General features: G+C 35.2%; 1 protein-coding gene across 12 annotated transcripts in view; it reads left to right on the top strand.

The window, feature by feature from the left end:
* The window catches only part of ZNF385B (zinc finger protein 385B), a 361157-nt gene that overhangs the window by 299537 nt on the left and 34704 nt on the right, over positions 1-26916 (top strand). For all 12 annotated transcript variants that reach the window (XM_079132968.1, XM_079132976.1, XM_079132975.1 and 9 more), the window contains one exon: positions 26145-26307. In XM_079132968.1, coding sequence (XP_078989094.1) covers positions 26145-26307 — 163 coding nt within the window. The remainder of the gene's footprint in view (positions 1-26144; positions 26308-26916) is intronic.

Below are 26916 nucleotides of genomic sequence, written 5' to 3'. Positions count from 1 at the left end.
ATTATTTATAAAATTATATTTAATACAATTCCAATCAAAATTCCCATGAAATTTTTTGGTACCTGGTAAAATTCCTTCTTCAAGAATTTAATATAGGGCTGGCATGGTGGCATATGCCTATAAGCCCACTGGTTCGGGAGGCTGAGGCAAGAGGATCATGAGTTCAAAGTCAGCTTCAGGAACTTAGTGAGGCCCTAACCAACTCAGTGAGACTCTGTCTCTAACTAAAATACAGAAAAGGACTAGGGATGTGGCACAGTGGCTAAGTGCCTCAGAGTTCAATCCCAGGTACCAAAAAAGAAAAAAAGGAAGAATTTAATATACTTAAATAAATTATAAATATGTTTTTAATTCATTCAAAGTCTCAGTACTATTAATTGATGTCAATTCTCCCCAAACTATAGACCCACCAGTATCCTGATTGAAATCCCCAAAGACTTATTTTGGGTAGAAAATTACAGTTTCTTAAATGTATACAGAAAAGAAATTCATGAGATAAGACAAACATTTTTTTAAGTACAGATTTTAAAAACTTACATTTTCTTATTTCAGTACTTACTAAAAACTTACATTTTTTCTTATTTCAGTACTTACTAAAAACTTACATTTTCTTATTTCAGTACTTACTAAATAAAAAAGTCTGTAGTAATCAAGACTGTAAAACTGGAGAAAGAATATTGCACATATTAAGCAACAGAGAGGGACAAAGTTCAGAAAACCTTTATGTGCCTATATGGTCACTTGTCAATAACTTTGCAGAAGTACTTCAAAAAATAGTGCTAAAACAAGTAGATATCCACATGCAAATTTTTAAAAAAGAACCTTGACCGCTACCTCATATGAAGCATAAGAATTAATTCAAATGGATCATATAAATTTAAAACTAAAATGTCTAGAAGAAAACATGAGAGAAAATTCATTTGACCTCCTTTTGTGAGGCAAGAATTTCTTAGAAAGAAAATGAAAAATATAAACCATAAAATTATTGACATATTGGGTTTCATCAAAATTGTAAAATTTTGTTCTTCAGATGACATTATTACACTCTTTAAGAAAATGAAGACAAATATAGACTGAAAGAAAATATTGGATCTACCTAAGGACATATATATAAAACACATAAATAACTTATAATTCAGTAATAAATTATTTGAACCATCATTTAATAAAGAAGAAATATGAAGGACAAGCACATAAAAATACTCAACATGATAAACCATATATTTTATTTAGTAGAGAAATGAAGATTAAAACCACCATCAGATATCATTACACCTATTAGAAGCATTAAAATTATAATCCCAGTGACTTGGGCTGAGACAGGGGGATCACAAGTTCAAAGTCAGCCTAGACAACGTAGCAAGGCCCCAAGCAACTTAGTGAGACTCTGTCTCAAAATAAAAAGGGCTGAGGATATGGTTTAATATTTAAGAACTGCTGGGTTCAATCCCTGGTACCAAAACAAACAAACAAACAAGCAAACAGAGAAGCATTAAATAAATTGAAAGTACCAAGTACCTAGGATGAGGAACAACTAGAACTGTCATACATCATGAGAATACAAAATGGTGTGGCCACTTTGGAAGTTTTTTGTAAGAAATTTCATGAAATTATGCAAATATTTCCCATGTGACCCAGCAATCCTGCATTTAGGTGTTATCCAAGATGAATAAAAACAAATATTCCTATATATGTGCTGGATTCATGATCACCCAAAACTGAAATCAACCCAAACATTCATCAGCTGATGGAAAAACAAACTGATGTAGCCATATAGTGGAATACTACTCAGAAATAAAAAGAAATAAAGTACTAATACATGCTACAACATGAATGAAACACAAGGCAATGTATAAAATGAAAGAAGTTGAACACAAAGATTATACATTCACTGTACAACTGCACTTGCATTACTTTCTTCAAAAATGTAAAACTATGGGAATAGTCAGATCAACGTTTTGCAGTGGCTGAGGGTGAGATTAGGCAATTGTCCACAAAAGGACATGAGAGAACTCTTGAGTGGTGAACATACCTTATATCTTCAATGCTATGATGGTTATATGACTGTCTTTGCTTTTTAAAACCCAGATAACTGAATACCTTTAAAGGAATTTCACTATATGTAGAATATATACTTGTAAACCTGACTAGGAATAATTAATGATATGTACCACAAAATATTTTATGAATAAAAGATTAATTTATGCTAGAGATATAACTACTAAATGCAATAAACGATAATATTATTAGATTTAAGGCATAATAAAGAACTTTTCCAAAAACAGCCAGAAGAATAAATACTGAAATACATCCAAGTATATTTAACAGTTTTTCACATTTGTTGTCCAAATTTATCTAGTTACCTAGAGAAATTAAAGCCTCTGTACTTTTATGAATATAAACTAAAATGCCCAATACTTAACAGACCTATAGAAAATGAATACCCACCTAAAGACATGTTCCATCTCTAACACTAGTCTTCTCACTGAAGCAATGCCAGATTTTGTGAACATCTCACAATACAAGTGGATTTCAAAATAAAATTATGAAAGTCTCGTAAATATGCAGAATTTCATGAAGTCCATGAATATAGAGACTTGTTTACTACAAAGCCACTGACAAATGAGGATTTGCCTGTTAAAAGAGTTTATTTAAGAAGAAAAAAGTAACAAGACTGTTGATAGTCTCTTCAAATCAAAAGGTTTTAAGAATCAAGTCAGTAATAGGGGTCTCGGGGCAATTTTGAATCATTCAAGTTAAGAAAACATGTTTTCATGGTTCAAAAAGTATAATGATTTTAAAAGATACATTGAAAAATCTTGCTGTATCTCATTCCCAATCTTTCTACCCTCCTTGCCATCATTCCAGGTTTTCAACCACTTTAATATTTTTGCATCTCTCTCCTGAGTTTGCTTATGCAACTATAACTATATATGAACATATATTCTTATTTCCTCCCTTTTCTACCTAGCATATTATTTATGCTTTTCTTTGCTGTGTATTTTTTTTTTTTTTTTTTACAAAATAATATATCCTCGAGAATTTGCCCTATCACAATGTAGAGAGCTTCCTTACTTTTTTTTTTACAAATGTGATGGACAAAAATGTCCATGTCTTAAATCCTGGAACCTGTTAATATATTACTTCACCTAGTGAGGAGGAATTAAGAGTGCTAATAAGATAGCCCTAAAGTAAAAAATAATCTGGATAATGTTGTGACAAGGCTCCTTGAAAACAGAAGAGGTGGTTGGAGTATTGCAATGTAAGAAGGACTTGACTGGCCAGTGTTGGCTTTAAAAGTAAAAGAAGGGGCCAGATGACAAGGAATGTCAGCAGCCTCTAGAAGCAGGGAAAACAAAGAAGTTTATTTTCCCCCAGAGTCTCCAGAAGGGAAGTCAGTCCTGCTACCAGCTGGATTTCAGCCCAGTGAGACCTACATCAGACTTCTAACCACCTAAACTATAAAATAATAAAATGTTTTAATTTTATGATAATTTGCTCTGAAAATAATAGAGTACTAACATTATAGCCTATATATGTACATACTATCATTTATTTAACTCACCCCTTATAGGTAGACACTTGCATTTCCCATCTTTTGATTATTTTGTAGGTTTTTATAGTCAATAAATGACAGAGCTAGGAAATAAATCTAAGTATCCTGTCTCTAAATCCACAGTTCTTCCTATTATGTTGTCTCATACAACTTTATTCATTTTCCTGAGCACTGATTCCTCCTATATGACAAACATTTGGCTAGGCTCCAGAATCCAGTAGCATCTTTTAGTAGCAAACAATGTGAATAAGAATATCTAGAATTTGTCCTTATCTGCAACCCCCAGAATATGTTGTGTGTCTCCTATTCTGTTTTCATTAGTCCATAGTTAGAGAGGTGGCATGGTAAGGTTAAGAGTCTTTGAAAGTGAACATAAGTCCTCATTCTGAACTTGGTAAATCGCTTCACAACCATCAGCCTTTTTCCTGTTCTCTAGTAAGACCCAAAATGAACTTGATCTTTGGGAGGACCACTCCAGCTCTATGACAAAGATAATTTCCACAGTATCACAGTAGGGGAAGATATAACACCTCTATCTTACAGTTGGAACGGCTAAAACAGAAAAAATGACTACAAATTCTGTTTTGTTTTTGTTTTTTGCACTACTAGGGCTTGAATCCAGGGGTGCTATACCACTCTGAGCTGCATCCTAGTCCTTTTTGCTTATTTTATTTATCTATTTTGGTTTGTTTCTTTATTTTGTGACACTTGGGATTGAACCCAGGGCATCATGCAGAGTAGGTAAGTACTCTACCACTGAGATACAGCCCTTTATACCTTTTTTTTTTTTAAATTTTGAAACAAGGTCTCCTGAAGTTGCTTAGGCTGAATTTGAACTCCTCCTGCCTCATCCTCTGGGATTACAGAGGTGTGCCATGATACCCAGCCAAATTCTGTTTATAATTTGTGTCACGGGTTGGGTGAGGAGAGGTACAATAATTTTCTTCTTAAGCCCTAGAATTTCTCTGGGATTAGGTTCAGCTTTGACTTGAATTCCATTCTATGTTGGCCACTTTCTTTGTGTGTACTAATGGAGACAGAGACAAATGTTCACACCTAAGTGTATGACCACCAGCCTCTTTGTGACTGTTCAAAAGCTCAGTTGATAGTAAAGAAAGAAATTAAATTTCTGAGTCATGCTTAGATTCTGAGCAGTAAAGACACAGAGTCTGGATGGCAAATTCACAAATGTGACATATACATGTTCTCAGTGTTTAGAAATGGTGCTACAATCTGCATAACTGAGCTCTGAAACTGAGCATTTTTTATTTGGGGGAGAGTTTATTATTTTATAATTACCCTATTTACATTTTAATGTAAGAATTAAGAAGATGCTCATCCTTATTTTCTTTAATAACATTTCTAAATCAGCCTGAGACTGAATTGGCTTCACTCCTCAGTGTAGAAAATATGTTTATTGAAAAATCTGGAAGGCAAATTTGCACAGTAAACAGACTGCATTCTGCAGTTCTCCATTACCCATATAAAACGTACCAGGGTAGGCCTTATGCATTAAAATTCAATGTGACCTAGTTTAAGTGTTCTGTAGCCTGCATTGTCCAGCTTTTACCATCTCAGTAGAACTCCACTTTTGGAAAGCAAAAGGCCACAGCTTTATTTACACAATACAGTGTTATGTAAATGAGCAGGCATTAATCACAAACATTTCCCAAATGAACCTTTACAAATTAACACCATTAACTTTGCCAAGGGGCAGGCATTGCAGTCCAGGAATAATATTCTTTCCAACTGAGTCCCAAACATTTGCCCAAATGTATACAGACCCCAATCCCTGTTTTCTTTTTAACCACCTTTTTTTCCTCCTAACATGGAACAAGGTGAATGAAGTTGTTTTAGCCTGAATGCCCCTTTATTCTCCAATGAATGGATACATTGCAACTGTAGTATGGTCATAAACTGATAAACCTAAATCTGAATTTTTACCTTTTACTTGGAAGTGCCATTTCCAGAGTTAAAACTTGCCAAGGAAATGAGCTGACATACACCTTAAAATTTTTTTCTGAGGGCCTGGCATATAGCTCAGTAGTAGAGTGTTTACCTAACATGTGAAGCCCTGGGTTCAATCCCCAGTACCTAAAATAAATAAATAAATAAGGCTAACATATCTCTCTTTTTGGCTAAAAGGAGAGTTGGCAGATAGCAAATAATTTACGTATTAATTTCAATTCCTTGGAAATTGTAGCAGAAGGATGAAATAAATTTAAACAGATTCTTACATAAGCAGAGCAACTTGATTTTCTTAAATGTTAAACCTTAGATGACAGCAATATTATTACTTTTGTTATTACAACATTATAATTACTACTACTGTTACTATTATCTCAAAACACAGTATATTATCAATATCCTTAATTTATGACTGCATCCTTTATGCTTTATAGGCAAATCAAATGAGAGTTTAATGATCTTTTAAATCAAGTTTTACGTACTTTAATTCAATATATCTGAAATTTTGGAATTCATCACTAATACCACAATACTGTCCCTAAGTACTGACTCCATAGGCTTTCATTACTCATTTGGAGCTAATTTATTTGATTTTTTAAATTTACAGTATTACTTTTTGAATAGCATCTTAAACTTTGAATCACATTATAATTCACATTTTCTTTATTTCACCTTACTGGGTGGTACTTTCTAGGTTTGTGATTTTTATTGATGTTATTCTTTGTGTTTGATTTGGTTTTGGGTTATCCAATATCTCTACCTCTCATTTCACCCCTCTCTTATTTTTGCTATTCTATATTTTCTCATGTCCCAACACATAAGGAGATGACCTCATGCCCTTTCATTGAATTCCATTAGGATGATTAAGTACAAATGAGCAGGAAGTTGAAGGCTCGCTTATAAGTTAAAATGGTAGGAGGACCATTTGTGTGACTATTTCTGTAGGTGACCTTACGCTCCTATTCTTTACTATAAATCTCTCTGAAATTTCAGGAAATAGTCATTCAGTGAACACCCTTGATTCCCATGACTGCATTTGTGTGCAGTTGATACTTCTGCAGTGCCACCTACTCTGGATTTTGCATCTTTGTCATCTTTCCAGCTTTCATTTAGATAAAACCATTTATGTTATATTCTCCTGGCTCTTTCTCTCACTCTCTCTTTTTAGTTTTTATCCTATTCCCACTTCCTGATTTCTTTAGCAGCTAAAATAATACAGTGCATAAACAAACTGCCCCCATGTACCATCTGTCATTTCAGAGGCCTTAGTGCTGTCTCTGCCTTGGAGGTCCTGGCCTCATCCTGTGGAGAACTGGGCAGTCATGAGATTAGGGAGAAAGCTACAAATCTGGGTCCCACATACACTCCCTTTCCACTTACTCTTGGCGGGTCCTCTGCCTCCTCTGGCCAACAAACCTAACTCCACCTCCCCACCAGCTGCCCTGAGGCAGCAAGTCCCTGCAGCAGCTGTGGTTCTCTGAGAAGTCAAAGTGGCCAGGACACAGACATGCCTTTGAAGATGTCCCTTGCAGCAAAAGCAGAAGAGGCCCTCAGCCACAGGGGCATTTGCTTGGGCTTCCTGAAGGATTAGGCTTTTTAATTATTATTATGTAACATTCTTTTAGGGGTTTCTGCCATTAGCTATTGACTTCTTTGGCTGATTTCAACTCTAAAAATTCTATTATCAGTTTCTCTTCCTTTGTGTTCTTCTCTAAATCTCCTTTTCTTTTCTACTCAGTCTTCTCCCTCTCTTCTTAACTCCTTTTTTCCCTTCTTCCTCTTTCTTTTGGCACAAAAGTGCAACAAATTTTCTTTTTTTCCTGTCTTTCTTGAACATGTGTAGTATATTTTAAAAAATTTTTTTAGATGTTGATAGACCTTTATTTTGTTCATTTAGTTCTATGTGGTGCTGAGAATCGAACCCAGTGCCTCACACATTCTAGGCAAACACTCTACCACTGAACCACAACCCCAGCCCCATGTGTATGTAGTATCTTTATTAGACTTTTTTTCCTAAGCTTAGTAGCTGGATTCATTGCTTTAAATTTAGAAGTGCATCTCTTGAAATGGCCTCTAGAAGATTAAAAAAAAAAAATACTAAGCCTTTTATTTGCAATTCTAACCAACATAGTACTTAAAAAAATAAGTGTATCTTATACTTCCAGAATTTTCAGTCACTGTATGTGGTGGTACTTTACCCTAACCAATATCAGGCAAAACTTTTGAACATTCAATTGCCAATATTTGATCCTTCTGCAAGACCACTGTCACATACATCCAACAAACATCTACACATGGGTTAAAGCTACAGATTAATGGCTCCCTCCCTCACATGTATGGATACAATCACTCCAGTCATCCATACGCATCTGTTCTGTTTCTCTTGAAAGCCCTTGGGGGTAGAAGGCAACTCCTTTATAGTTCTATTTATTTAAGTATATGGAAATTAGATACAGTAGGTCCCTTGTATCCATGGTTTCCACCTCTGGATTCAACCAGTCCTAGATCAAAAATATTTGGGAAAAAAAATGTGTCTGTAAGGAACATTTATGTTCTTTTCTTATTGTCATTCCCTAAACAACATAGTATAATACTATTTACATAGCATTTACATTGTATTAGGCATTATAAATACTCCAGAGATTATTTAAAGAGTATGGGAGGATATACATAGGTTATATGTGAATACTTGTCATTTTATATAAGAAATTTCAGCATCCACAGATTTTGATATCCAAGGGAGGTCCTGGAACCAATCCCTGACAGATACTAAGGGATGACTATATATACAATTACATATAAGTTATATGTTTGTGTGTTCAAGGGTGCTGTTTCACCTATGCTAATATGACCTTCTATTCAGAAACAAAATAAGCCATGGAAGTTGGTCCTCACTGATAAGAATATTTATGATGAGGGGATTGAAGACGTCATACTTAAATTGTTAACTCTGCAGCAAATGATTAAATAAAGAGATACCACAGTGATAATAATCTTATTGCTGGGCTGGGAACTGAAAAGCTGCTTTTAAAGTTTATATCTACTGTTAAGCAGTATAAATTATTAGATAAATGAATAATATTGTAAGTTTGAAAAACCAACTGATTCTGTCTAGAGAAAAAGGTACAGTACTGAAACACAGAAGGAATCAATAGCATCAAATGGAAAGCTAGAAAATGATAACCGGTTTTTGTCAAACATTTTACATTTTCCCATAAATAAGACTATTTATATTGAATCTTAGGTTTGGAGGGTAGTGAAGCAGATAGGAGGTAATTAAAAGCATAAATCTCCAGAGCTTGGGAAGGTAATTCTCTGTTTTTCAGACAGAGCTGACAAAATGATGAACATTTTTTGCTTCAACATGACAGAAATATAGCACGATTACATGGAGCAGGGACATACTGTGCGAAAATTTTTGCTCAATAGCTACTGTTTAACAAAGCTCTTAAAGTTTACTCAGTTTTTTTTTAAAGCATATAGTAATTACTTATTAACTTTATAAAAATCTCATTTCTACAGTAGTACTCTATTATGAAGACATCACAGTCTTTCTTAACATTGCCTTAATTTAAATAGATATTTGGATAATTTAGAACTGTTTTAAAGTTAATTATTGAAAAAAGAGACTAGCTTAAAATTAAAGTTTTTTAAAAGTAAGCATTATGTCTTAAAAGATTCATTAGTTCCTATATTTAAGTAATGGGGAAATTATGCAACAGATATGATTCAATATTTTTCTATTCTTTAAGCACATATAACTTTAGCTTTATATGTATTAAATTATATACAAAGTTGGATGATTAGCCTGATATATGTTGTGAAGAATGTAAATATTAAGTATACAATGAACGTACTAACACCCACCCCCACTCAACAGAATACATTCTCAACAGAAAACCATTATCTACAATTTACTGTCACTACTGCAAGCTTTGGTACATTTCCATTAAGTAATTGGTTTGCTGAGCAAACATTAATAACACCTTTTTAAAAAATATTATGGGTATTCTTTTTTTCCTGTGTTAAATCCTGTATTAGTAATTACCCTTTTAGTGAAAACTAAAAATATATATATATATATTTTAAAAAAAGACATTTTCAAGTCAATTTGTTGAATATTTTTCTAAAATTTTTCTTGTCACTTGGGAGAAGACTACTGAAGGTTTGTGTATTTTGCATCTTCACTCAGTATAGATTTATTTAGTTAAGATTGGTTACAAAATCCTTAACAATAATAAGGATTATTATTCACTTGATTTTTTTGTGTTTGGAATTTTCAGCTACAAATATATGCAACATATAATTTTTAAAAGGTAGAATTTCTAGGCTGGGGCTGGGGATGTAGCTCAGTCGGTAGAGTGCTTGCCTGTCAAGCACAAGGCCCTGGGTTCAATCCCCAACACTACAAAAAAAAAAAAAGAATTTCTAGGCTGAACACCTGCAGGTTTACAAAATGATTAGTAGTTGGTTTAAAGTTTATATTCAGACTTTATTTAGGACATGTTTGGTTTCCTGTAGCTTATCTTTTTATTCTAAATGCTTCAGTGGACAGTTGGTGGAAATTTGCACAACCTTTACAACAAGAAATAAAATGTATTATTTATATAAGACAAAAGCAAAAAGAAACTGGTTAGAACAAAAAATAAGTTTGTCTATTGTACTGCATTACCTAAGTAGCTGACTTAATATAGCTCAGAACAATTTGCAAAAGAGATACCTTTTAGCTGCTTTCACCTTTCAAGTAGCTCTTTGAATAAAGTGACAGCACTTTGCTGGGAGGTCAGAGAGCTTTAAATATGGTTGGTATGCATAAAGAGCAACTCTCCAGCAAAAACTGATAGGCTGGCGAACCCTATGATGCATGACTTGGGACTTGGGCAAGAGGAGAGGATGGCACATGAGGAAGTATTGTTTTAGCCAATTTCTAAAATTTCAAGACTTTGTTAGCAAAATAGTATAACCAGTTAATATGAGTTTTTGATGGAGAATAAAGAAGCAGTGAACTTGTCCCTAGACAGGAAAGGAACATGAAAATATTTCCCCTCTCAAATAGAAAGTATGAAAAACACCTTCACAGACCTGGTTATCTAGCTGGGTAAACAAATTAGTATACTTAGAATTTACTGAACTGAAGGACATGAAGGGTGGCCTAATGTAAATTTAGGAAAGGAGAACACATGGACTAGAATAATCATGAGTGGAAAGCTATCCTTTGATGGACGCCTCCTCCTCTGCCAGCCCCTGTACTGCTTACTCTCCACATATATCATCTCCATGTATGCAGAAAGAGGAGATGAAGCTGACAGAGACTTGAGAGGTGGTCAGAGTTTGAGGGGGAGATAAGTAAATAATTAGAAAATTCTAGAGTCAAGACAGGGCTTATCAAGGATCTGGTCCATGGAATCCATGAACCCCCAAAAACTCCAAAATTTTTCATGTCTGTATACCTGAAACCATCATCACTTAAGGCAGGTAACTGAATCATCACTTCTCATGGGGTAAATGTTCCACAACTTTCTGTATTAACATGTTACAGAATTTAATCACTTTTGGTGATTAAATTAATATCTCTCTTTTAGGTTTATTTTGGGGGCTGAGAATATAGCTCAATTCTTACAAATTTATATTACTTTCAAATCAAAAAGTGCGTTTAGCTCTAAAAGAACGATGATTTTGGTTTTTTAACTTTGTTTTTTTGGTTTTAAAGCATGTAACAACTTTAAACATAAATTTCAATTAATGAAATTATCCAGTCAGTAAAATATTTCATGTAAAAGCTAAAACTGATATTTATAAAACAAGAACAGTACACCTCACAGTTGGCATTCTCATTCTTATACTTAAAATATAAAAATTCCAAATACACCATGTCAAATGAAGAAACTGAAATATCTCAAGATTTGTTTCTTTATCATTAATATTAGTATTCTATCCTGTGTTTACTTCAAATCAACTATTGAAATACCAGAACAGGAGTGACACAGAGCTTGCAAATATAGATGGCATCTGCACTGGCATGGAATACTTTCTAACTATCAGGGACTTACTCTTAAAATGAACAGGTGTAGTGGAGTCACTGTGAATTGGGAGTTCAATTGTGTAGCTACAAATCCTCTATATTAACTTCCATGTAGTTAATTAAAACCACAAACAACAAAAATGTCCTAATTTTTTTGTTTGTCTGTAATATTGAGGATTGAACCCAGGGGTGCTCTGTCACTGAGCTACACCTCCAGCCCCTTTTATTTTTAGACAGGATCTTGCTAAGTTTCCCAGTCTGGCCTAGAACTAGCTGTCCTCCTGCCTTAGTCTCCCGAGTTGCTTGGTTTACAGGTATGCACCACCACACCTCACAAAAATGTTCTAACTTTAAGTTTACATATATTATTATTAAAACTCAACTGTAGCCACTGTATTTGTTTGGAATTTAGATCAACAAAAAATATTTTGTCAGGGAGGAGTACTTCATTAACATAGTTTAGAAATACCAGCATATAATGAAAATAAAAAGTAGACTACTTTTATAGTCAGTTTTATTATTTTAATTTTCTACACACAGTGCAAAACCTTATTTCCTGCACCTGAGGTGGACATTCCCACAGCCCAACTTTCAGTATATCACTGACAATTCATCTTCAATTAATGGAAATTCTAGTTCTGCTTTAAATTCATGTTATATTTAGCATGAGCAATTCATAGTGAAGAATGCTGATCATCAAATAGTTTCCTTTTTATCTTTGATTATGCCCACAAAATATTCTCTGAAAATCAGCTTTCATTATCAGTTCAGAAATCTGATCTGTGAGCTAGAGATGATAACCTGGTTTTGCTCTGGAAAGAAGTAACTAACATTCTATACTGTGAAATTATTCCTTCTATAATGATTGGAGATTTTTACATCATAAATTTTTATTGTCGTTTTTATGTCATTTAGAATGAATGGAAAAGTCTAGATTTTCTAAAGGAGTATGTGGGTTATTTATTATAGTTTTATAACTGAAACTGTTTAAGCCAACCAAATGCCTTATACACACTTTTAAAGTAAAAATATCAACAATCTTTTTTTGTGATTTAATTTATACATTTGCACAGATGGTCACAAAAGGAGGTATTTATTAATATCTGTAAATGTTGGGGAAATGATGGATGTCTACATTTTAAAATGTCAGAATAGAATTACTGAGTTCACAGATGTAGATTTAAAAATTAAAAATTTGAATATCTGACATTCTTTTCAAGCTAGCTTTCTAGAGATTTAGACATTGAATAACTGTCTTATATAAATTTCCATTTTTATAAATGCAGTAAACTCTTATTAATTTGGACTACATTAATTAGGGATTTGTGATAATTCAAATATAGATGAATTGTATTTATTTTTGTTTGGTCCAAATTATTTCTTCAAAGGTAATGCAAATGATAATTGCAAAGGAGGTTGAAACAGAGAGATTTAGAACACCAGCAGAAACAATTTTTCAAGCACACTTAAGGGTGTTCATTAAAAACACTAGCAATGATAAAATCTAAAATAATTCTTACATATATTTGACAAATATAATCTCTGGTAGCAAAGTTATATACTAACAGCAGTCTTCAAAAATGTCCCACTATTGAGGGTTATTTTTGTTTCAGTTTTTGTTTTTTACAATTTCATTATGTCCTTCACCCAAATTTTAGTCTCATTAGTGCAAGTTTTCTAAAATTATGACTATTTAGTAATATCTAATACTCTTCTCTCTTTCAAGGAAAATCATATTTTCATTACTTGGTTAACATTTCTCTGAGAGTCTTTCAGGTCTTTTAACCCAGGTATATCTAGATTCTTCTTTAGGGACAAACAACAATTGTTTTAAGGTCTGAGTTATTCAATTAATCTATCCACACTGATCCACACATATTAGGTGAATGATCAATAAATCACTGATAGTGTGTTCTGACCTGAGGTGATCTTGATAGAAAAATGATCAAACCATTGTACACAAGATTTGTGTTTTCAAAATTGAGTATTTAGTCTGTTGTAAATCTGATAACTTTACACTAAAATTAGTCAAGCAGCCAGAACCCCCAAATCATAACAACCAGTGACCCTTGCTTCATTCCAGTCACAGAGTTAAATAGCCTTGGAAATGAGTTGGTACATGTAGCTATTTTTTTATGTTGATGATGACTATGATGATAGTTTTAGTTAGCTCTTTTGCTTCTGTGACCAAAGGACCAGACAAGAACAATTAGAGGAGGAAGTTTATTTAGGGATTCATGATTTCAGAGGTCTCAGTTCACAGAAGACCACTCCATTCCTAGAGGCTTGAGGTAAGACAGAACATCATGGCAGAAGGGTATGGCAGAAGAGAGCAACTGGGAACATGGCACCAGGAGGCAGAAAGAGAGTGAGAGAGACTTCCCTTACCAAAGACAAAATATATACCCCACAGGCATGCCTTCAATTACCCACCTCCTCCAGCCACAAACTACCTGCCATTAATCCCTATCGGAGGATGAATGCACTGATTAAGACTCCCATAACTCAAATAATTTTACCTCCAAACTTTCTTGCATTGTCTTCCACATGAATTTTTGGGGACACCTAATATCTAACCATAATGACGATGATGATAAAGAGAGATTTAGGCAGAAAGTCAGGAACCTGGAGGAAATAAGAGGTTCTCATTTCATGATTTCCACTCTTGTTGTTACCATAATTTTCACTCTATTAGTCACCTAGCATCCTCAAAATTCAGATTATTCTGAACTAGTTCTTCTTATCTACAGTCCAGTTCCTGCCATTCACCCCATTGTTTACAGTGCTTCAGCCACACATGATGGCTTGCTTTCACTGCCATGAATCTGCCAAGTCACTTCTGCCCCTCCTGCTTTCAATCTAGTTCATACTCCTATACTCCTTCTTTAGGTCTCCCTTTAAATGTTTCTTCCATAGAGAAGTTTTTCTGGACATTGTAGTCTAAATTAGTTCCACCCCACTAATAATGTTATAACACTCACTAAACTCCATGATCTGTATTACAGTTAGTAAAGGTATCTTTATTTATGTAACTATTTGTTTAGTATCTCTTCTCCAAACACACACACACACACACACACACACACACACACACCACGCATGATTGTTGATTGCATAAGGACAGAAACTGGGTCCATTTTGTTCATTGCTGTCTCCCTATTACCTAGCACAATGCATAAACATTTCTCGAACAATCCTAAAGGGGATTTTTAACTGAGGGCAACCTAAGGATTGGCTGAGAATTACTGAATCCATTCTCTACAATTAAAACTGTATCTTACATCACCTTAAAGGCCATGCTCCCAAACCAGTTTTCACTCCAGATCATCCTCTCCAAGGAAAAGGAGACCATCTTTTACCAGGATGGCTAAGGGACAAGATCTACTCTATTTTGTACCCTTTTCTGTGAGGTCTGTTTTGACCTGGGCTTGTGACTTACTTCAGGGCCTTACGATCTAATGGCTAAGAGCCCAGTTTTTCAGTTTAAAGCCAGGGTCTTTCATTTCTGGTTGGGCAATAACTTTTCAGAGTCACTGTAAGCTTCAACTAATAATATTTACTTCGTATGGTTTTGTGAGGCTGAAATGAGATACTGCGTGTGAAATTCTTAGCACTGTGCCTTGTACATAGCAAAAAATAAATGGCAGCTATTTGTCACTATTTTTATTATTGAGTTTGGAGTAATTTTTTGTAACCTGACATTGTGTTTACAGCCTTTCTGGCTACTGTGTTCTCTTTATGACCGTGTATTCTTCTACTCTTTGAAGTGATAGGCCAGGTGCTATCACTTTCCTTGGAACAGTATCCATAAATAAGACCTTTATTTCAACAAACATGGATACACTACACTTTCTGTGCAGCATTATCAATATTCTTTCAGAGCATGAGAAACTCATATGATTTTTAAGCTATTTAATGAAATTGCTTTGAGATTACAGAAAAGTATTTTAATACTTAAGATGTTACCATGCTTCACAAAGACTGTAGTTCCTCTTTGATAACTGTAAGTCTTTTAAAGTTATTTTTACTTGAAGATTTTTCACTTCCCTTGACCTTCATATGTTAATGGCTTGTCCATCCCACTTTTCTGGTGGCTCTTCAACCTCATCCTACCTGTTAAATATAACTACTGTTCAAGATTCTGCTTCCTGTACTTAATTCCTCAGGAGCTTCATCTACCTCCGGAGTTTCATCCATCATCTTATGTGATTTCCAAAGGTTGTCTCCACCCCAGCACTTTCCTCAACTACCAGTTGTATTTCCAGTCATCTGCCAAACTGCGCCTCTGTGTAGCCCATGAGCAACCAGACAGAAAATGTCAGACTGAATCCTCAGTTTCCTCTGCAAAATTTCTTTGTCAACCCTAACTGCACCTTTTTGTTATTTGAGCACTTTCCCTGCCATTTGGGTATGAAACTTTTAAAGTCAACTCTAAGTATTCTTCCTTTCTCTACCTTTAATTTAATTCTACTGCCAGGAAATAAAGATTCCTTCTTCATTCATTTATTCATTCATCCATTCCTATCATTAGTATTTATCAGATGCCTACAATGTTCCAAGCAGTGTGCTAAGTGCAAGAAATAGTGAAGAGAAAAGAAATCTTATGGGTACAAGCTTTAATGAGGGTTATTTTCTAGTAAGAGAAGAAGGACATTAATCAAATGATATAAAAATGGTCAGAAGCACTATGAAGGGAAGAATCCAAAGAGTTAGGATATGACCTAGTAGTTTACGGGATCACAGAAGCCTTCCTAAGGAAAGAAAGTCTGAGCTGGGTTCTGAAGGATTAATAGAATTAGCTGAGAAAATAGAGAATGGATAGTATTCTAGGCATGTGCAGAAAGACAGCTCTGGACTTAAACTGAAGTCATATTGTTGTTCCTCAGAGAACAACAGAGAGGAACCAGAGTAGAGAGGGAGTAAGGCATACAGATCTGGAATGTAAAGATTTTAGATTATAATCCAAGATCAGTGAAAAGCATTGTGGGTTTGGAATCAAGGAATGACATAAACATATTTGAGGTTCAAAAATACCATTCTAAGGAGAACAACTGGCACAGGAGTTTTAGGGGCCTTTCAGGATTACTAAGGAGATCTTTGTCTAGTCCAGGAAAAGATGATGGCAGCTTGGACCAGGTAGTTGTGGTAGATATAAAGAAATCAGCTTGACTGGAAAGATATTTAGGAGGTGAGACCTATAGGACCTCACGACTGACTGAATGAGGATGACCCCTGGATTTGCTTTTTTCAACAGATATAGAACAGGACTATTGACAGAAAAGGAACACCAGAAGAGGACTAGGTAGTTTGGGTAGTAAAACAAAGACACATGATCCCATGAGTTTGGCTTGGAACTTAGGTTAAGGTGCTTTAGATACCCAAGTGGATATCTGTCTGTAAGAACTCCATTATTCTGAATTTGGATTCAGAAGAGAGGTTGATGGAGAAATGGTTGTGGAAGTTTTAATGTGGGTGAGATTTAATAGGGAGTACATTGGAAAGTTTGGAGAGAGAATTCAAAAAGGCCTAAGAGTGACTCTCATATGAACATTTAATGACTGGGCCAGGGAAGATGGGCCTGCCAATGGTTCTGAAAAGAAGGAAGAGAGACATCAACCTGCAAAAGAGCCTGGGGGAAAGTGTCTTCCAAAAACAAGCAGGATACTAGTAGGAGGAAGCATGCCTGCATGGACAAGCAAGGAGAAACAGTGAAAGATGCTCTCCATTTTAGGATTTAAGACACTGGCGTCTCGAAATTACCTATTTCAGTGAATTGAGGTGGACCAGATTAAAGAGAGAAAATAGTGGCTCGTATATAACTATATTAACAAATTCATCTATGGGATGTTTTGTTTTGAATTGGGAAGTTTTGAGCTTATTTAAACATTGAGAATTAGAATGTGTTTGCAAAAGAAAAAGAGGTTGAATATAAATCTAAAAAAGGATAAGAGATAATAGGCACAGGGGGAGGCAAAGGAACAGCATTTCTGGTTAGAAAAACTTGCTTTAATACAAGGAAAAGCCCAGGCACAGTGGCTCACAGCTGTAATTTCAGCCACTTGGAAGGTGGAGGCAAGAAGATCACAAATTTCAAGGCCAGACTCAGTAACTCAGTACAACTCTTCCTCAAAATAAAATCTTTAAAGGGATTGGGATGTAGCTCAGTGCTGGACTAGCATGTGTGAGAGCCTGGATTCAATCCCCAGTACAGGAAACACACACACACATACACACACACACAAGAAATAGCTCTTTTTTATAAGTCTTGGCTTTTGGTTTACAGTGCCCCTGAATTCTGTCTTTAAGAACCCAACTATTCCCTATCTTGCTATGGAAAGAACCTTCTAGTTACTTTCCCATCCTTTCTTGCCTCCTAGTAGGTCTTCGTGCTATCAGATTATGCTAGAACTAAAGCACTTCGTGGCTTCTCATTACCTACCTAATAAGTATGCTGTTTCCAAATTACTCTCCTGCATTTTGTATTTAAGACCTAAATAATATGGTACTTCCATTCCAATATTTTCTTTCCACTTTTTCTCTACACACACCCACATTTCACTAAAAGTGGATCATTCTCCCATCCATAAACATAGATTGGTTATCTGGACTTTTTTTTGTATCATAGTCTTCTCTTTGGGAGTATGTAGCTCTGCCTTCAAGATCCTTTCCGTTGCTAAAGACCTATCTAGCAGCCCTTTCTTTTTTCACCAAAATTTCATCCCATTTTATCAAGCTTGTTTTACCTCCAGTAGACCAGTCTCTCATGTGAGGAAGATTGATTTATTTGGAATGAAAATTCTTAATCTGGTGGTTTACTGTAAAGTGTTAGCATAACTCAGTTTGGCTAAGTGCTTTCTTTTTTTTTTTTTTTTTTTTTTTGCAGTGCTGGGGATTGAACCCAGGGCCTCCTCGTGCTTGCGAGGCAAGCACTCTACCAACTGAGCTAGATCCCCAGCCCCTAAGTGCTTTCTTAAGATGTAGTTTCATTATTTTTTCTTAGTTATATTTATATATGTTAAAAGTATATTAACCTTCATATTTACAATATTCACTTAATTTTTAATTATAAAATGTATGCTGGGTTTTATAATTAGGGTTTTGGAGTGTGAATTTTACAAAAACTGATTTTGTAAAACAGGTTTCAAATGAGTAATGGTAGAAAAATAATTGTGTGTGTGTGTGTGTGTGTGTGTGTGTGTGTGTGTGTGTGTGTATTATTTATTTATTTTTTTTTTTGTACTGGGAATTGAACCCAGGACACTTTACCACTGAGTCACATCCACAGCCCTTTTTATTTCTTATTTTGAGACAGGGTCTTAATAAGTTTCTGAGGACCTTGCTGAGGTGCTAAGGCTGACCTCAAGCTTGCTGTCCTCCTGCCTCAGCCTCCAGAGTCACTGAAATTAAAAGCATGCACCACCACATCCAGCTAAATAACAATATGTTAAACTTACACAATATTACTAAAGCTATTCTTCAGTGAATTTTCTAAGCATTGCACTTTCAAAAGTACTTTGCCACTCTTGTCTACATTAGGGATATTCACTGAATAGAAGGAGACATGATGCAAATTCTAATTTTAGATTCATTTTGTATCATTTATGTAAATTCCTTTAATATGGAAATGGAAGTGAGTGTAATACCTTCTGGACTGATTAAAAATTAATGTGTGGAAGCCTGAGAGCCTAATTTAAAAGACCATCACAAGACTTGAATTAGCTGTACAGTCACAGGTTTAATGTGGAAACTTGAATTATATTGCGCTCCTTACCATTGAGTAACAAAAACTGTTCTACGAAGTAATCCATTTCCCCACCAAAAGATAGCAACACTCTCAAGCGTGTTAGCAACTTGGAATGTAACTGTGAAATCACCACAAAGTTTGAGATACCCTTCTTTATATTTCAAGGTTGCTGAGAATTAATAAAATTCTCAGTTTAATATAAAATGCAAAATTAATTTTGTAATTAAGTATTTAAAAGTAACTTCTACTTTTAAATACTGTTGGGAAAACCATAAAATAAATGACTCAAGGATATTAATTATTGACAAATCCTTAACACTTTATATTGTATTGTAAAAATAAAAGGTAATATCTACATGTTTCATAAAAATTCTAAGGTTTAGAAATTCTAAAAGGTTAAGTCCCTATATGCATAATTCTTTAAGAAAATTAGATATTTTTCTAAATTATAAATGTTTCCATTATTTCATATTCAAGATTTCATTAGTGTACAGAGCACTTGTTTTCTTACTCTGGGTGTAATAATTTAGAGTATATGATTTACTAAGTACATTCTCTGTGTCATTCATGATTTGCTTCCCTCTATGATTTGAGAGAGAGGTTAAGGGCATGCTTTTCCAGGGTCCATCTACTTCATCATACCTCAGTTAAACTCTAGCACACATATGAGGAGTTCATACATAAATGTATAATAAAATTAACTTAGGTATTGATACTCGATCCAGAACATGAAGTAAAAGCACCTTTCAAAAATGATAAAATTAGCCTAGGTAAATGTATGATTACAAAAACAGTATGCCTCTACTTCATGTACAGAGAAACAAGATGTATCCCATTTGTTTACAATAAAAATGAATTTTAAAAAATTATAAAATTAGGGCTGGGGTTGTGGCTCAGTGGTAGAGAGCTCACTTAGCACATGTGAGGCACTGGGTTCAATTCTTAGCACCACATAAGAATAAGTAAATAAAATAAAGACATTGCATCCATCTACAGCAAAAAGAAATTATAAAATTATAGTGTAAAATAGAGAGTTATTAAGTAAGAATTAGCATTTTTAGGGTAAGCATCTCATATACTTCTTGCTAAATTCCTAAGTAGTTTTAATATTAAATTATGACTAAATAAAAATTATTTTATTTATTATCTCTTACCTGTGTTGAAAAAACTCACAAATATTCTTCCATTAGGTTGGGAGAGAATCTCTTTCAAAATATAATCTTTATAATTTATATTAATCAGTTGAATTTTCTGGGTTGAACTTTACCTTAACATACCTATATGATAAACCTGGCTTTTCAAAGGAGATAATTTTTAATTGTGGCTTAATTTGGAGAGAGAAAAATTGAACAAATGAAAAGATTTGGACTCAGATCACAGTTGCTATCGCCACTATAATTATACTCCAATGTAGAAGCAGCATCTTATGGTGTCATCTTTTTACATTCAAAATTTCTAATAAATGAACATTTGATTTTCAATAAAAAATAATTGTGATGTGTTTTCCATTTTACAGGGGAACTTTAAGGTAGCACAGTGTATCAACTTTTCCCTATTGTTTTCTTTATGTCTCTGTGTTCTAGACAAGCTGAAAAGCAGGTATGCCCAGGGAACATGCTATACTTCACAGGACTCAGTGCCCGAGCACTGTTATTCTCTTTGCTGGAAATACTTCCCCCCTGCACTGCCACTCCAGAGCCCTACCTCTGTAACAGGACCCAGCTTTGAGGTCCCTTTTTCATAAAGTTTCCGTGATCCACTCCAATCTGAAGAAATTTTTCCTCTTCTCTGATTCTCTGTGGGAGTCAGAGAACTGTACTCCGCAACTCCTGTTTCCCACCTTCTGCTTTGGATTATAGTTATGTGTGTGCCTTTCTTTCTTTTTTACCTTCCAACTACCGCTCTTGAGAGTAGGGGGTCTTTATTTTTAATTTTTCCCAATGTCTAACATATGGCAGGTATTAAATAATTCTTCAAAAAATAAATAACCAGGTTTCTCCCAGACAAAACAAAACAGTTTTGTCTGTTTTATGGAAGTTTGTTAGACATGTTTTACTTGGCATCTTAGTATATTGTATTTTTTTAATTAACTTACTTCTGCTATCTCCTTTATAAATTGCCTACCATATTGACATCTAAGATCTCAAAGAGCCAGGCACAGTAGTACACACCTGTAATCCCAGCAACTTGGGAGGCTGAGGCAGGAGGATCTCAAATTCAAAGCCAGCCTCAACAATTTAGTGAGGCCCTAAGCAACTCAGCAATTTAGTGAGACCCTGTCTCAAAATAAAAAATAAACAAAGAGCCAGGGATGTGGCTCATTGGTAAAGAACCCCTGGGTTCAATCCCTAATATCCACCCCCCCAAAAAAGAATCTCAAAAAAAGAATGGATGTCAGGAGTTCTTATGATGTACTTTCTTTAATTAAGGGATTGGTCTTGCTTACTTTTTTAAATGCAGAAAGATTGGTTCTATTGGTAGATAGTTGCGTGCTTTGTCCAGGGACCTTGTCTTCTCTAACTACAGTGAGTTTGTGTTTGGACTCTTTTTTCCAGAGTGAACACACTTTAAAGTCATGATTCAAGATCCTAGCCATCTCTCTGAAGTACAAATCAGTAATAAAGTGAAAACCAGAAATGAGAGCACAGTGGATTTTAGAACTTCTCATTGGGAATACTTTGCTCCATTTTTATGTCTAAAGCAATACCTTATCTCATTATCTTTTTTATTTGGACCAGTGGGATTCTGAGAAAGTCGGGGATTTGGGAAAGTGAAGGGCTTTAGTAAAAAGGTGATTAATGGAAGAAAAAAAATGCAGGATGTCATTTCCTTTGAAAGTTGCCCTTCTCCCAGGGAGTGGCCAGGTAGCTACTGGAGTGGTCGCTGAAATACGAACCTAAACACCCATAAATTCTTCAGGAAAGGTCAGGATAGTGGTTCTGACAGTTCTTTCTAGTTCTGGTAAATCTTCATAGGAACTTTTTTTGTTCCCCTTTTTGGGGTCAGGGAATCAAATCCATGGCCTCATGCTTGCCAAGCACACGCTCTGAGCTACATCCCCAACTCTAATTCTGGCAGAGGATTCTTTGGTCACTGGCCCTTGAAGACACATAGCACTTTAGAGAGGGAAGAAGAAAGTAAACCATTCGTGCCAGACAACCATGCGTCTGTTGATTTCTCACCGGGTGCAAAGCAGTCAGCATGGCCAAGTCTCTCTCAAAAGATACAGGATTCATTGTAGGTTGGGCTTGATTGTGTCACCTGGTTCCTGGGTTCTCTGGCGCTTGTCCTTGCTTTCACTCCTCAATTAAGGAGATTCCTGGATAATGAAGTCATGTTAATCTTATTGCTATTTAACAGTGTCTCAGTTTCACTTGAAGATTTGCCCAGGAGGCAGAAGCTGTTGACACTGCCTCAGATACAGTACTGAGGGTAGCAAAGTGCCACTACCAAGAATACCACATGGGGACTGGAAAGATGCCAAATGTGAGTGAGTGGCACCTGTCACCCTGTCTTATTCCACAATCATCCACTTCACTTTTCCCCAACAACAGTCAGTGGAAGCTGACCCTCATTGCCCTTCTCTCAATGCCCACAGCTCAAAGGGAAAATGGAGCACACTTACGGAGAGCTCCTTCCATCTTGGCACCCAGTGAGATATTACTCACTGGATCTTTATCCCAGATGTTAATTGATACTGTTAACCTTCTGCAGTGATGCCAAGAATTAGTAATGAGGAAATCACATTCTGCCTACCTTGAAGGAGGAAGTTTTATTTAGAGAACCATATGTTTCTTTAGCCAAAGGGCATTAAGGTAACACGGCAGCATTTCTTGTACTTGGAAAGATGAGTCCTGTATCTGGTAAAAATTGCTACATACCTTTAAAGTGGGACCTTCTTAGCTACTTCCCAGTATATTACCCAAAAATTCCGTAGATATTTTCCTATTCATAGAAACTTCTGTAGCATTAAGGTACAGTCTTTCACTGAGTAATTAAAAGCAATATGCTTTCTTTGTGTGTACTTTTTCACTTCCAGTAAAATTACAATGTTTAAGTTAGTGTGGGTATAATGGGTAGGCATGTAAATAAATATTCATGTCTAATAAGTGGCATCTGTACCTACCTGTGTGACTTTTGATGAGTTATTTAACTTTCATATATACAATTTCTAGTTTGGAAATGCTGGATACTAATGATAACTATTTCTTGGGGTATTATGAAGATTAAATGAAACTAATACATGTAATACACTTAGTGCCTGGATCAGTGCTCAATAATATTCGTTATTATTTTATATTATTAATTTTTAATTTTCTGTTTACTCTCTTAATTTATAACTGTGAAGTATGTTAGATGGATTTAACCATCTTCTTATCAATAAATAAAGAATTTAACATGTTACACTTTTGTCTTCCCCTGAGATATTTTTTTCCACCTTGATCAACAACAACATGAAAAGTTCTTGAACAAACCAATTAAGAGCAATAAGAAATGAATGAAGATCTACAGAGATATTTATGGAAAGATATTCAGGAAGTTAGGAACTATGCATACTCAGTATAAGATTCTGGATCCTGGGTAATAGAGATTATAGACTAGGGAAATCATTGATATATCTGTACTTATAATACAGAAATGAAACCTATCCCTAGATTACACTATTTCCAAGGCAGCGCATTAGTTTTCTAACCACCTCCCACCCCTTGTGAAATAACACAGCAAAACCAAGGACCACTGAAAAAGACCATGACATGATTCCATCATCAAACTCCTACTTGGATGTGACAGTTAGTACATAGATATAATATTTGACTCATTACATGACCTGTGGCACTTGTGGTTACATCAGCCATACATGTGGCATGAACAATTTCATCAGCATTTTTTATGCATTCAGGACAAGCTGAGTTTATGCCCCACCAGCACCTGGAAGTGACATTTGCATTGAAGTGGAGTGCTCACCATCATTCTGCTGAACCAAGTATGGTTATATGTCTGAAGACAGCAAAGCAACATGTGCCTGGTGAGCTGGAAGGAAACAATAAGAAAAAAACATTCTAGCAGCACACAAAAAATCAGCCTGAGATGGCTTAGTCTAGAGGTGGCCTATTGGAAGAGTGTCTCATATCTAGTAGTTAACCATGAAATAGTTCATTTAAGTAAGAGGTGGCAAAAAGAACTGATGATAGCCAAGGCTTTAAGAAATCAATATCATTATAACTAGGACATTTTATTATATTCCTACTCTGCTATTGTGATTTGACAAGAAAAATCATATAATCTCCCAGCTGCTTGTCTTTTTCTCTCAATCAACAGGCATGTACTAAATAGCCATTGTGGAAGAAATCCCCCCCATTTGAAATTTGTATCATCATGCATTTGCTTGAGACTCTCACCTCAGAGATAACATATCTACTTTCCTTAGCCTCACTTTGAAGATGTTCTACCAAGAGGCCCATTTAAGCTTCTATCCAGGCACACCCACTGTTCTGGCTTCCCAGCTTCAGTCCTTTCCTGAGGCTTAAATTCTCCCAACAGAAATGCAATTTTCTCTACCAGTTTTTATTTACCTTTTTCTTCAAATCTCAAATCAAAGAATTAAATTTAGGACATCTTCATTCATACCCCTCCTCTCTGGTCCCTTTTATTTTTGTTCTACATCTCCTGTACATACCTGTTTGCTATTTTAGCTCACCTTTGCATGCATATGACTCTGCATACAGTTGTTACCTCATGTATGTGTGAAGCCTCATTGGCCATCTTCATACACATACAGAGAAACATAGAAAACTGATGTAAAAAATGATTATTACTTAAAAACTCATCTTGTTTATGTGAGATTTATCATCCATTTCACTTTCATAATTAAACCAATATGCCATATGTTTTGTCTTGTTTTGTATTTACCAAAACGCATTCCATATTTTTTGTCTATTCAAGATGAAAGTCAAGTGAATTTACTTAGATTCTTCTGTTAATGTGTACATTAGTACTAGGTACCAAAAAGATAAAAGCCTTATTTACAAAGAGGGAGATTTTCTAGATGCCAATAAATTATCTAGGTGTTTTCTAAGTTTATTATAATTTGGTTTGGGGTTTTTTTGGGGGGAGGGTTGTTTGTTTTGTTTTTGACTTTCGTTTTCTTTTCTTCCTTTTGATCTAGTACTAAAGTCACAGATCTACATATGTTTTGAATATAAATAAATTTAAAACTAATTGCTATGACTTCAGAATCACATCTGAGATCAGAAACAAGGATTGTTCCCACCTCTTTTGTGACATATAGTATCTGTTCTGGGAACTGGAATCATCAAAGTGACCCACGAAGCACACATAGATGTCTCTAGAATGTAGTGTCAATTCCACCCATTAGCATGTCGCTTTATCACCCTGTCTCAGAACAGAGCTCAGAAGGAAATAGCATAGGACAGATATGATTTTAGTTGAAGGGAAATGGTTGTGGAAGGCCATGCCCACATGCAAGACCTTGCTCGTACACTCAAAGCTGCTGCTGACAGCCAAATGCTTGAAAAATAACCGCAAGGGGCCGTGGTGGCCCGGACACTGATGGCAAACCTCACCTTCTTTACAATTTTGCCTTAATCCTATTGTCCACTCATGTAATCTCTGGCTTTTTAAAGATGCAGGTCTTCTGTGTTGTCTGGAAGGGTTCATTATGCCAAAATCTCTTAGATACTGGTCCACCACTTCATTAAATGCCAGAACGTGGTCAAGCACTGAGTTGTAAATGTCTGTGGTGCCTATGATTGAATGTATTTTTTTCCTGCATGGTCATCCATTGTGGTGTTTGTAAGTAGCAAAAAATGAGCCTGATTTGTTCTCCTTTGTAGAGCCAGGCCGAGGCCCACTACAAAGGAAGTAAACATGCCAAGAAGGTCAAAGCACTAGAGGCAACGAAAAATAAACCCAAAATGGTTTCTTCCAAGGACAGCGCAAAGGCTAATCCCAGCTGCTCCATCACTCCAATCACAGGCAACAGCTCTGACAAATCAGGTCAATGACACTTTTCGTTCTTTGCATTCTTTGTGTTGCTCCTATTCCCCTGCCCCCACCCTGTTTTCCTCCTCGCAGTCGTTGCATGTTACTCTCCATGATTTATTTTTGTAATATTAATATGTTACCCTCACAGGAAGGATTATGTGTTTGCACAGAATCTAAGCATTTGCTACGTTTCCATTCCATGTTGTGAAATATATACATATGAGTATATATGTGTGTGTTAAAATATATATATATATGTAAAAATATATATGCATGAAAAAATGTAAAGGCCACTTGGTCACAGCATGTTTGGAAAAAAATCAGGAATTGAATCTAAAATACTGAGTTATTATTCCTTTCCATTCCTTTTGTATTTGGTTCATGTTATAGAGCTTTTAAGTGAAAGAATTCTTAAGCTTGTTTCTAATAGACATTTTTATGTTTTATGTTCTTACCCCAGTGAAGGAGAGTGAGGAAGGTGACAAAATGGTAGAGTTTTCTAAGAGTGACATTACTAAATGAATCTGGAAATTTGTTTAAGAATAAAGAATTTTTAATATCTTAATAGAATTTCTCTTAGAGTTAGAAACGAACTCAAAGATTTTTAAGGGAACTATTTAC

The sequence above is a fragment of the Sciurus vulgaris genome (genome assembly GCF_902686455.1).
Source record: "Sciurus vulgaris genome assembly, chromosome: 3".
Taxonomy (NCBI): Eukaryota; Metazoa; Chordata; class Mammalia; order Rodentia; family Sciuridae; genus Sciurus; species Sciurus vulgaris.
Note: the sequence above shows the minus strand (reverse complement) of the source record. Positions and strands in the feature narration are given on the sequence as shown.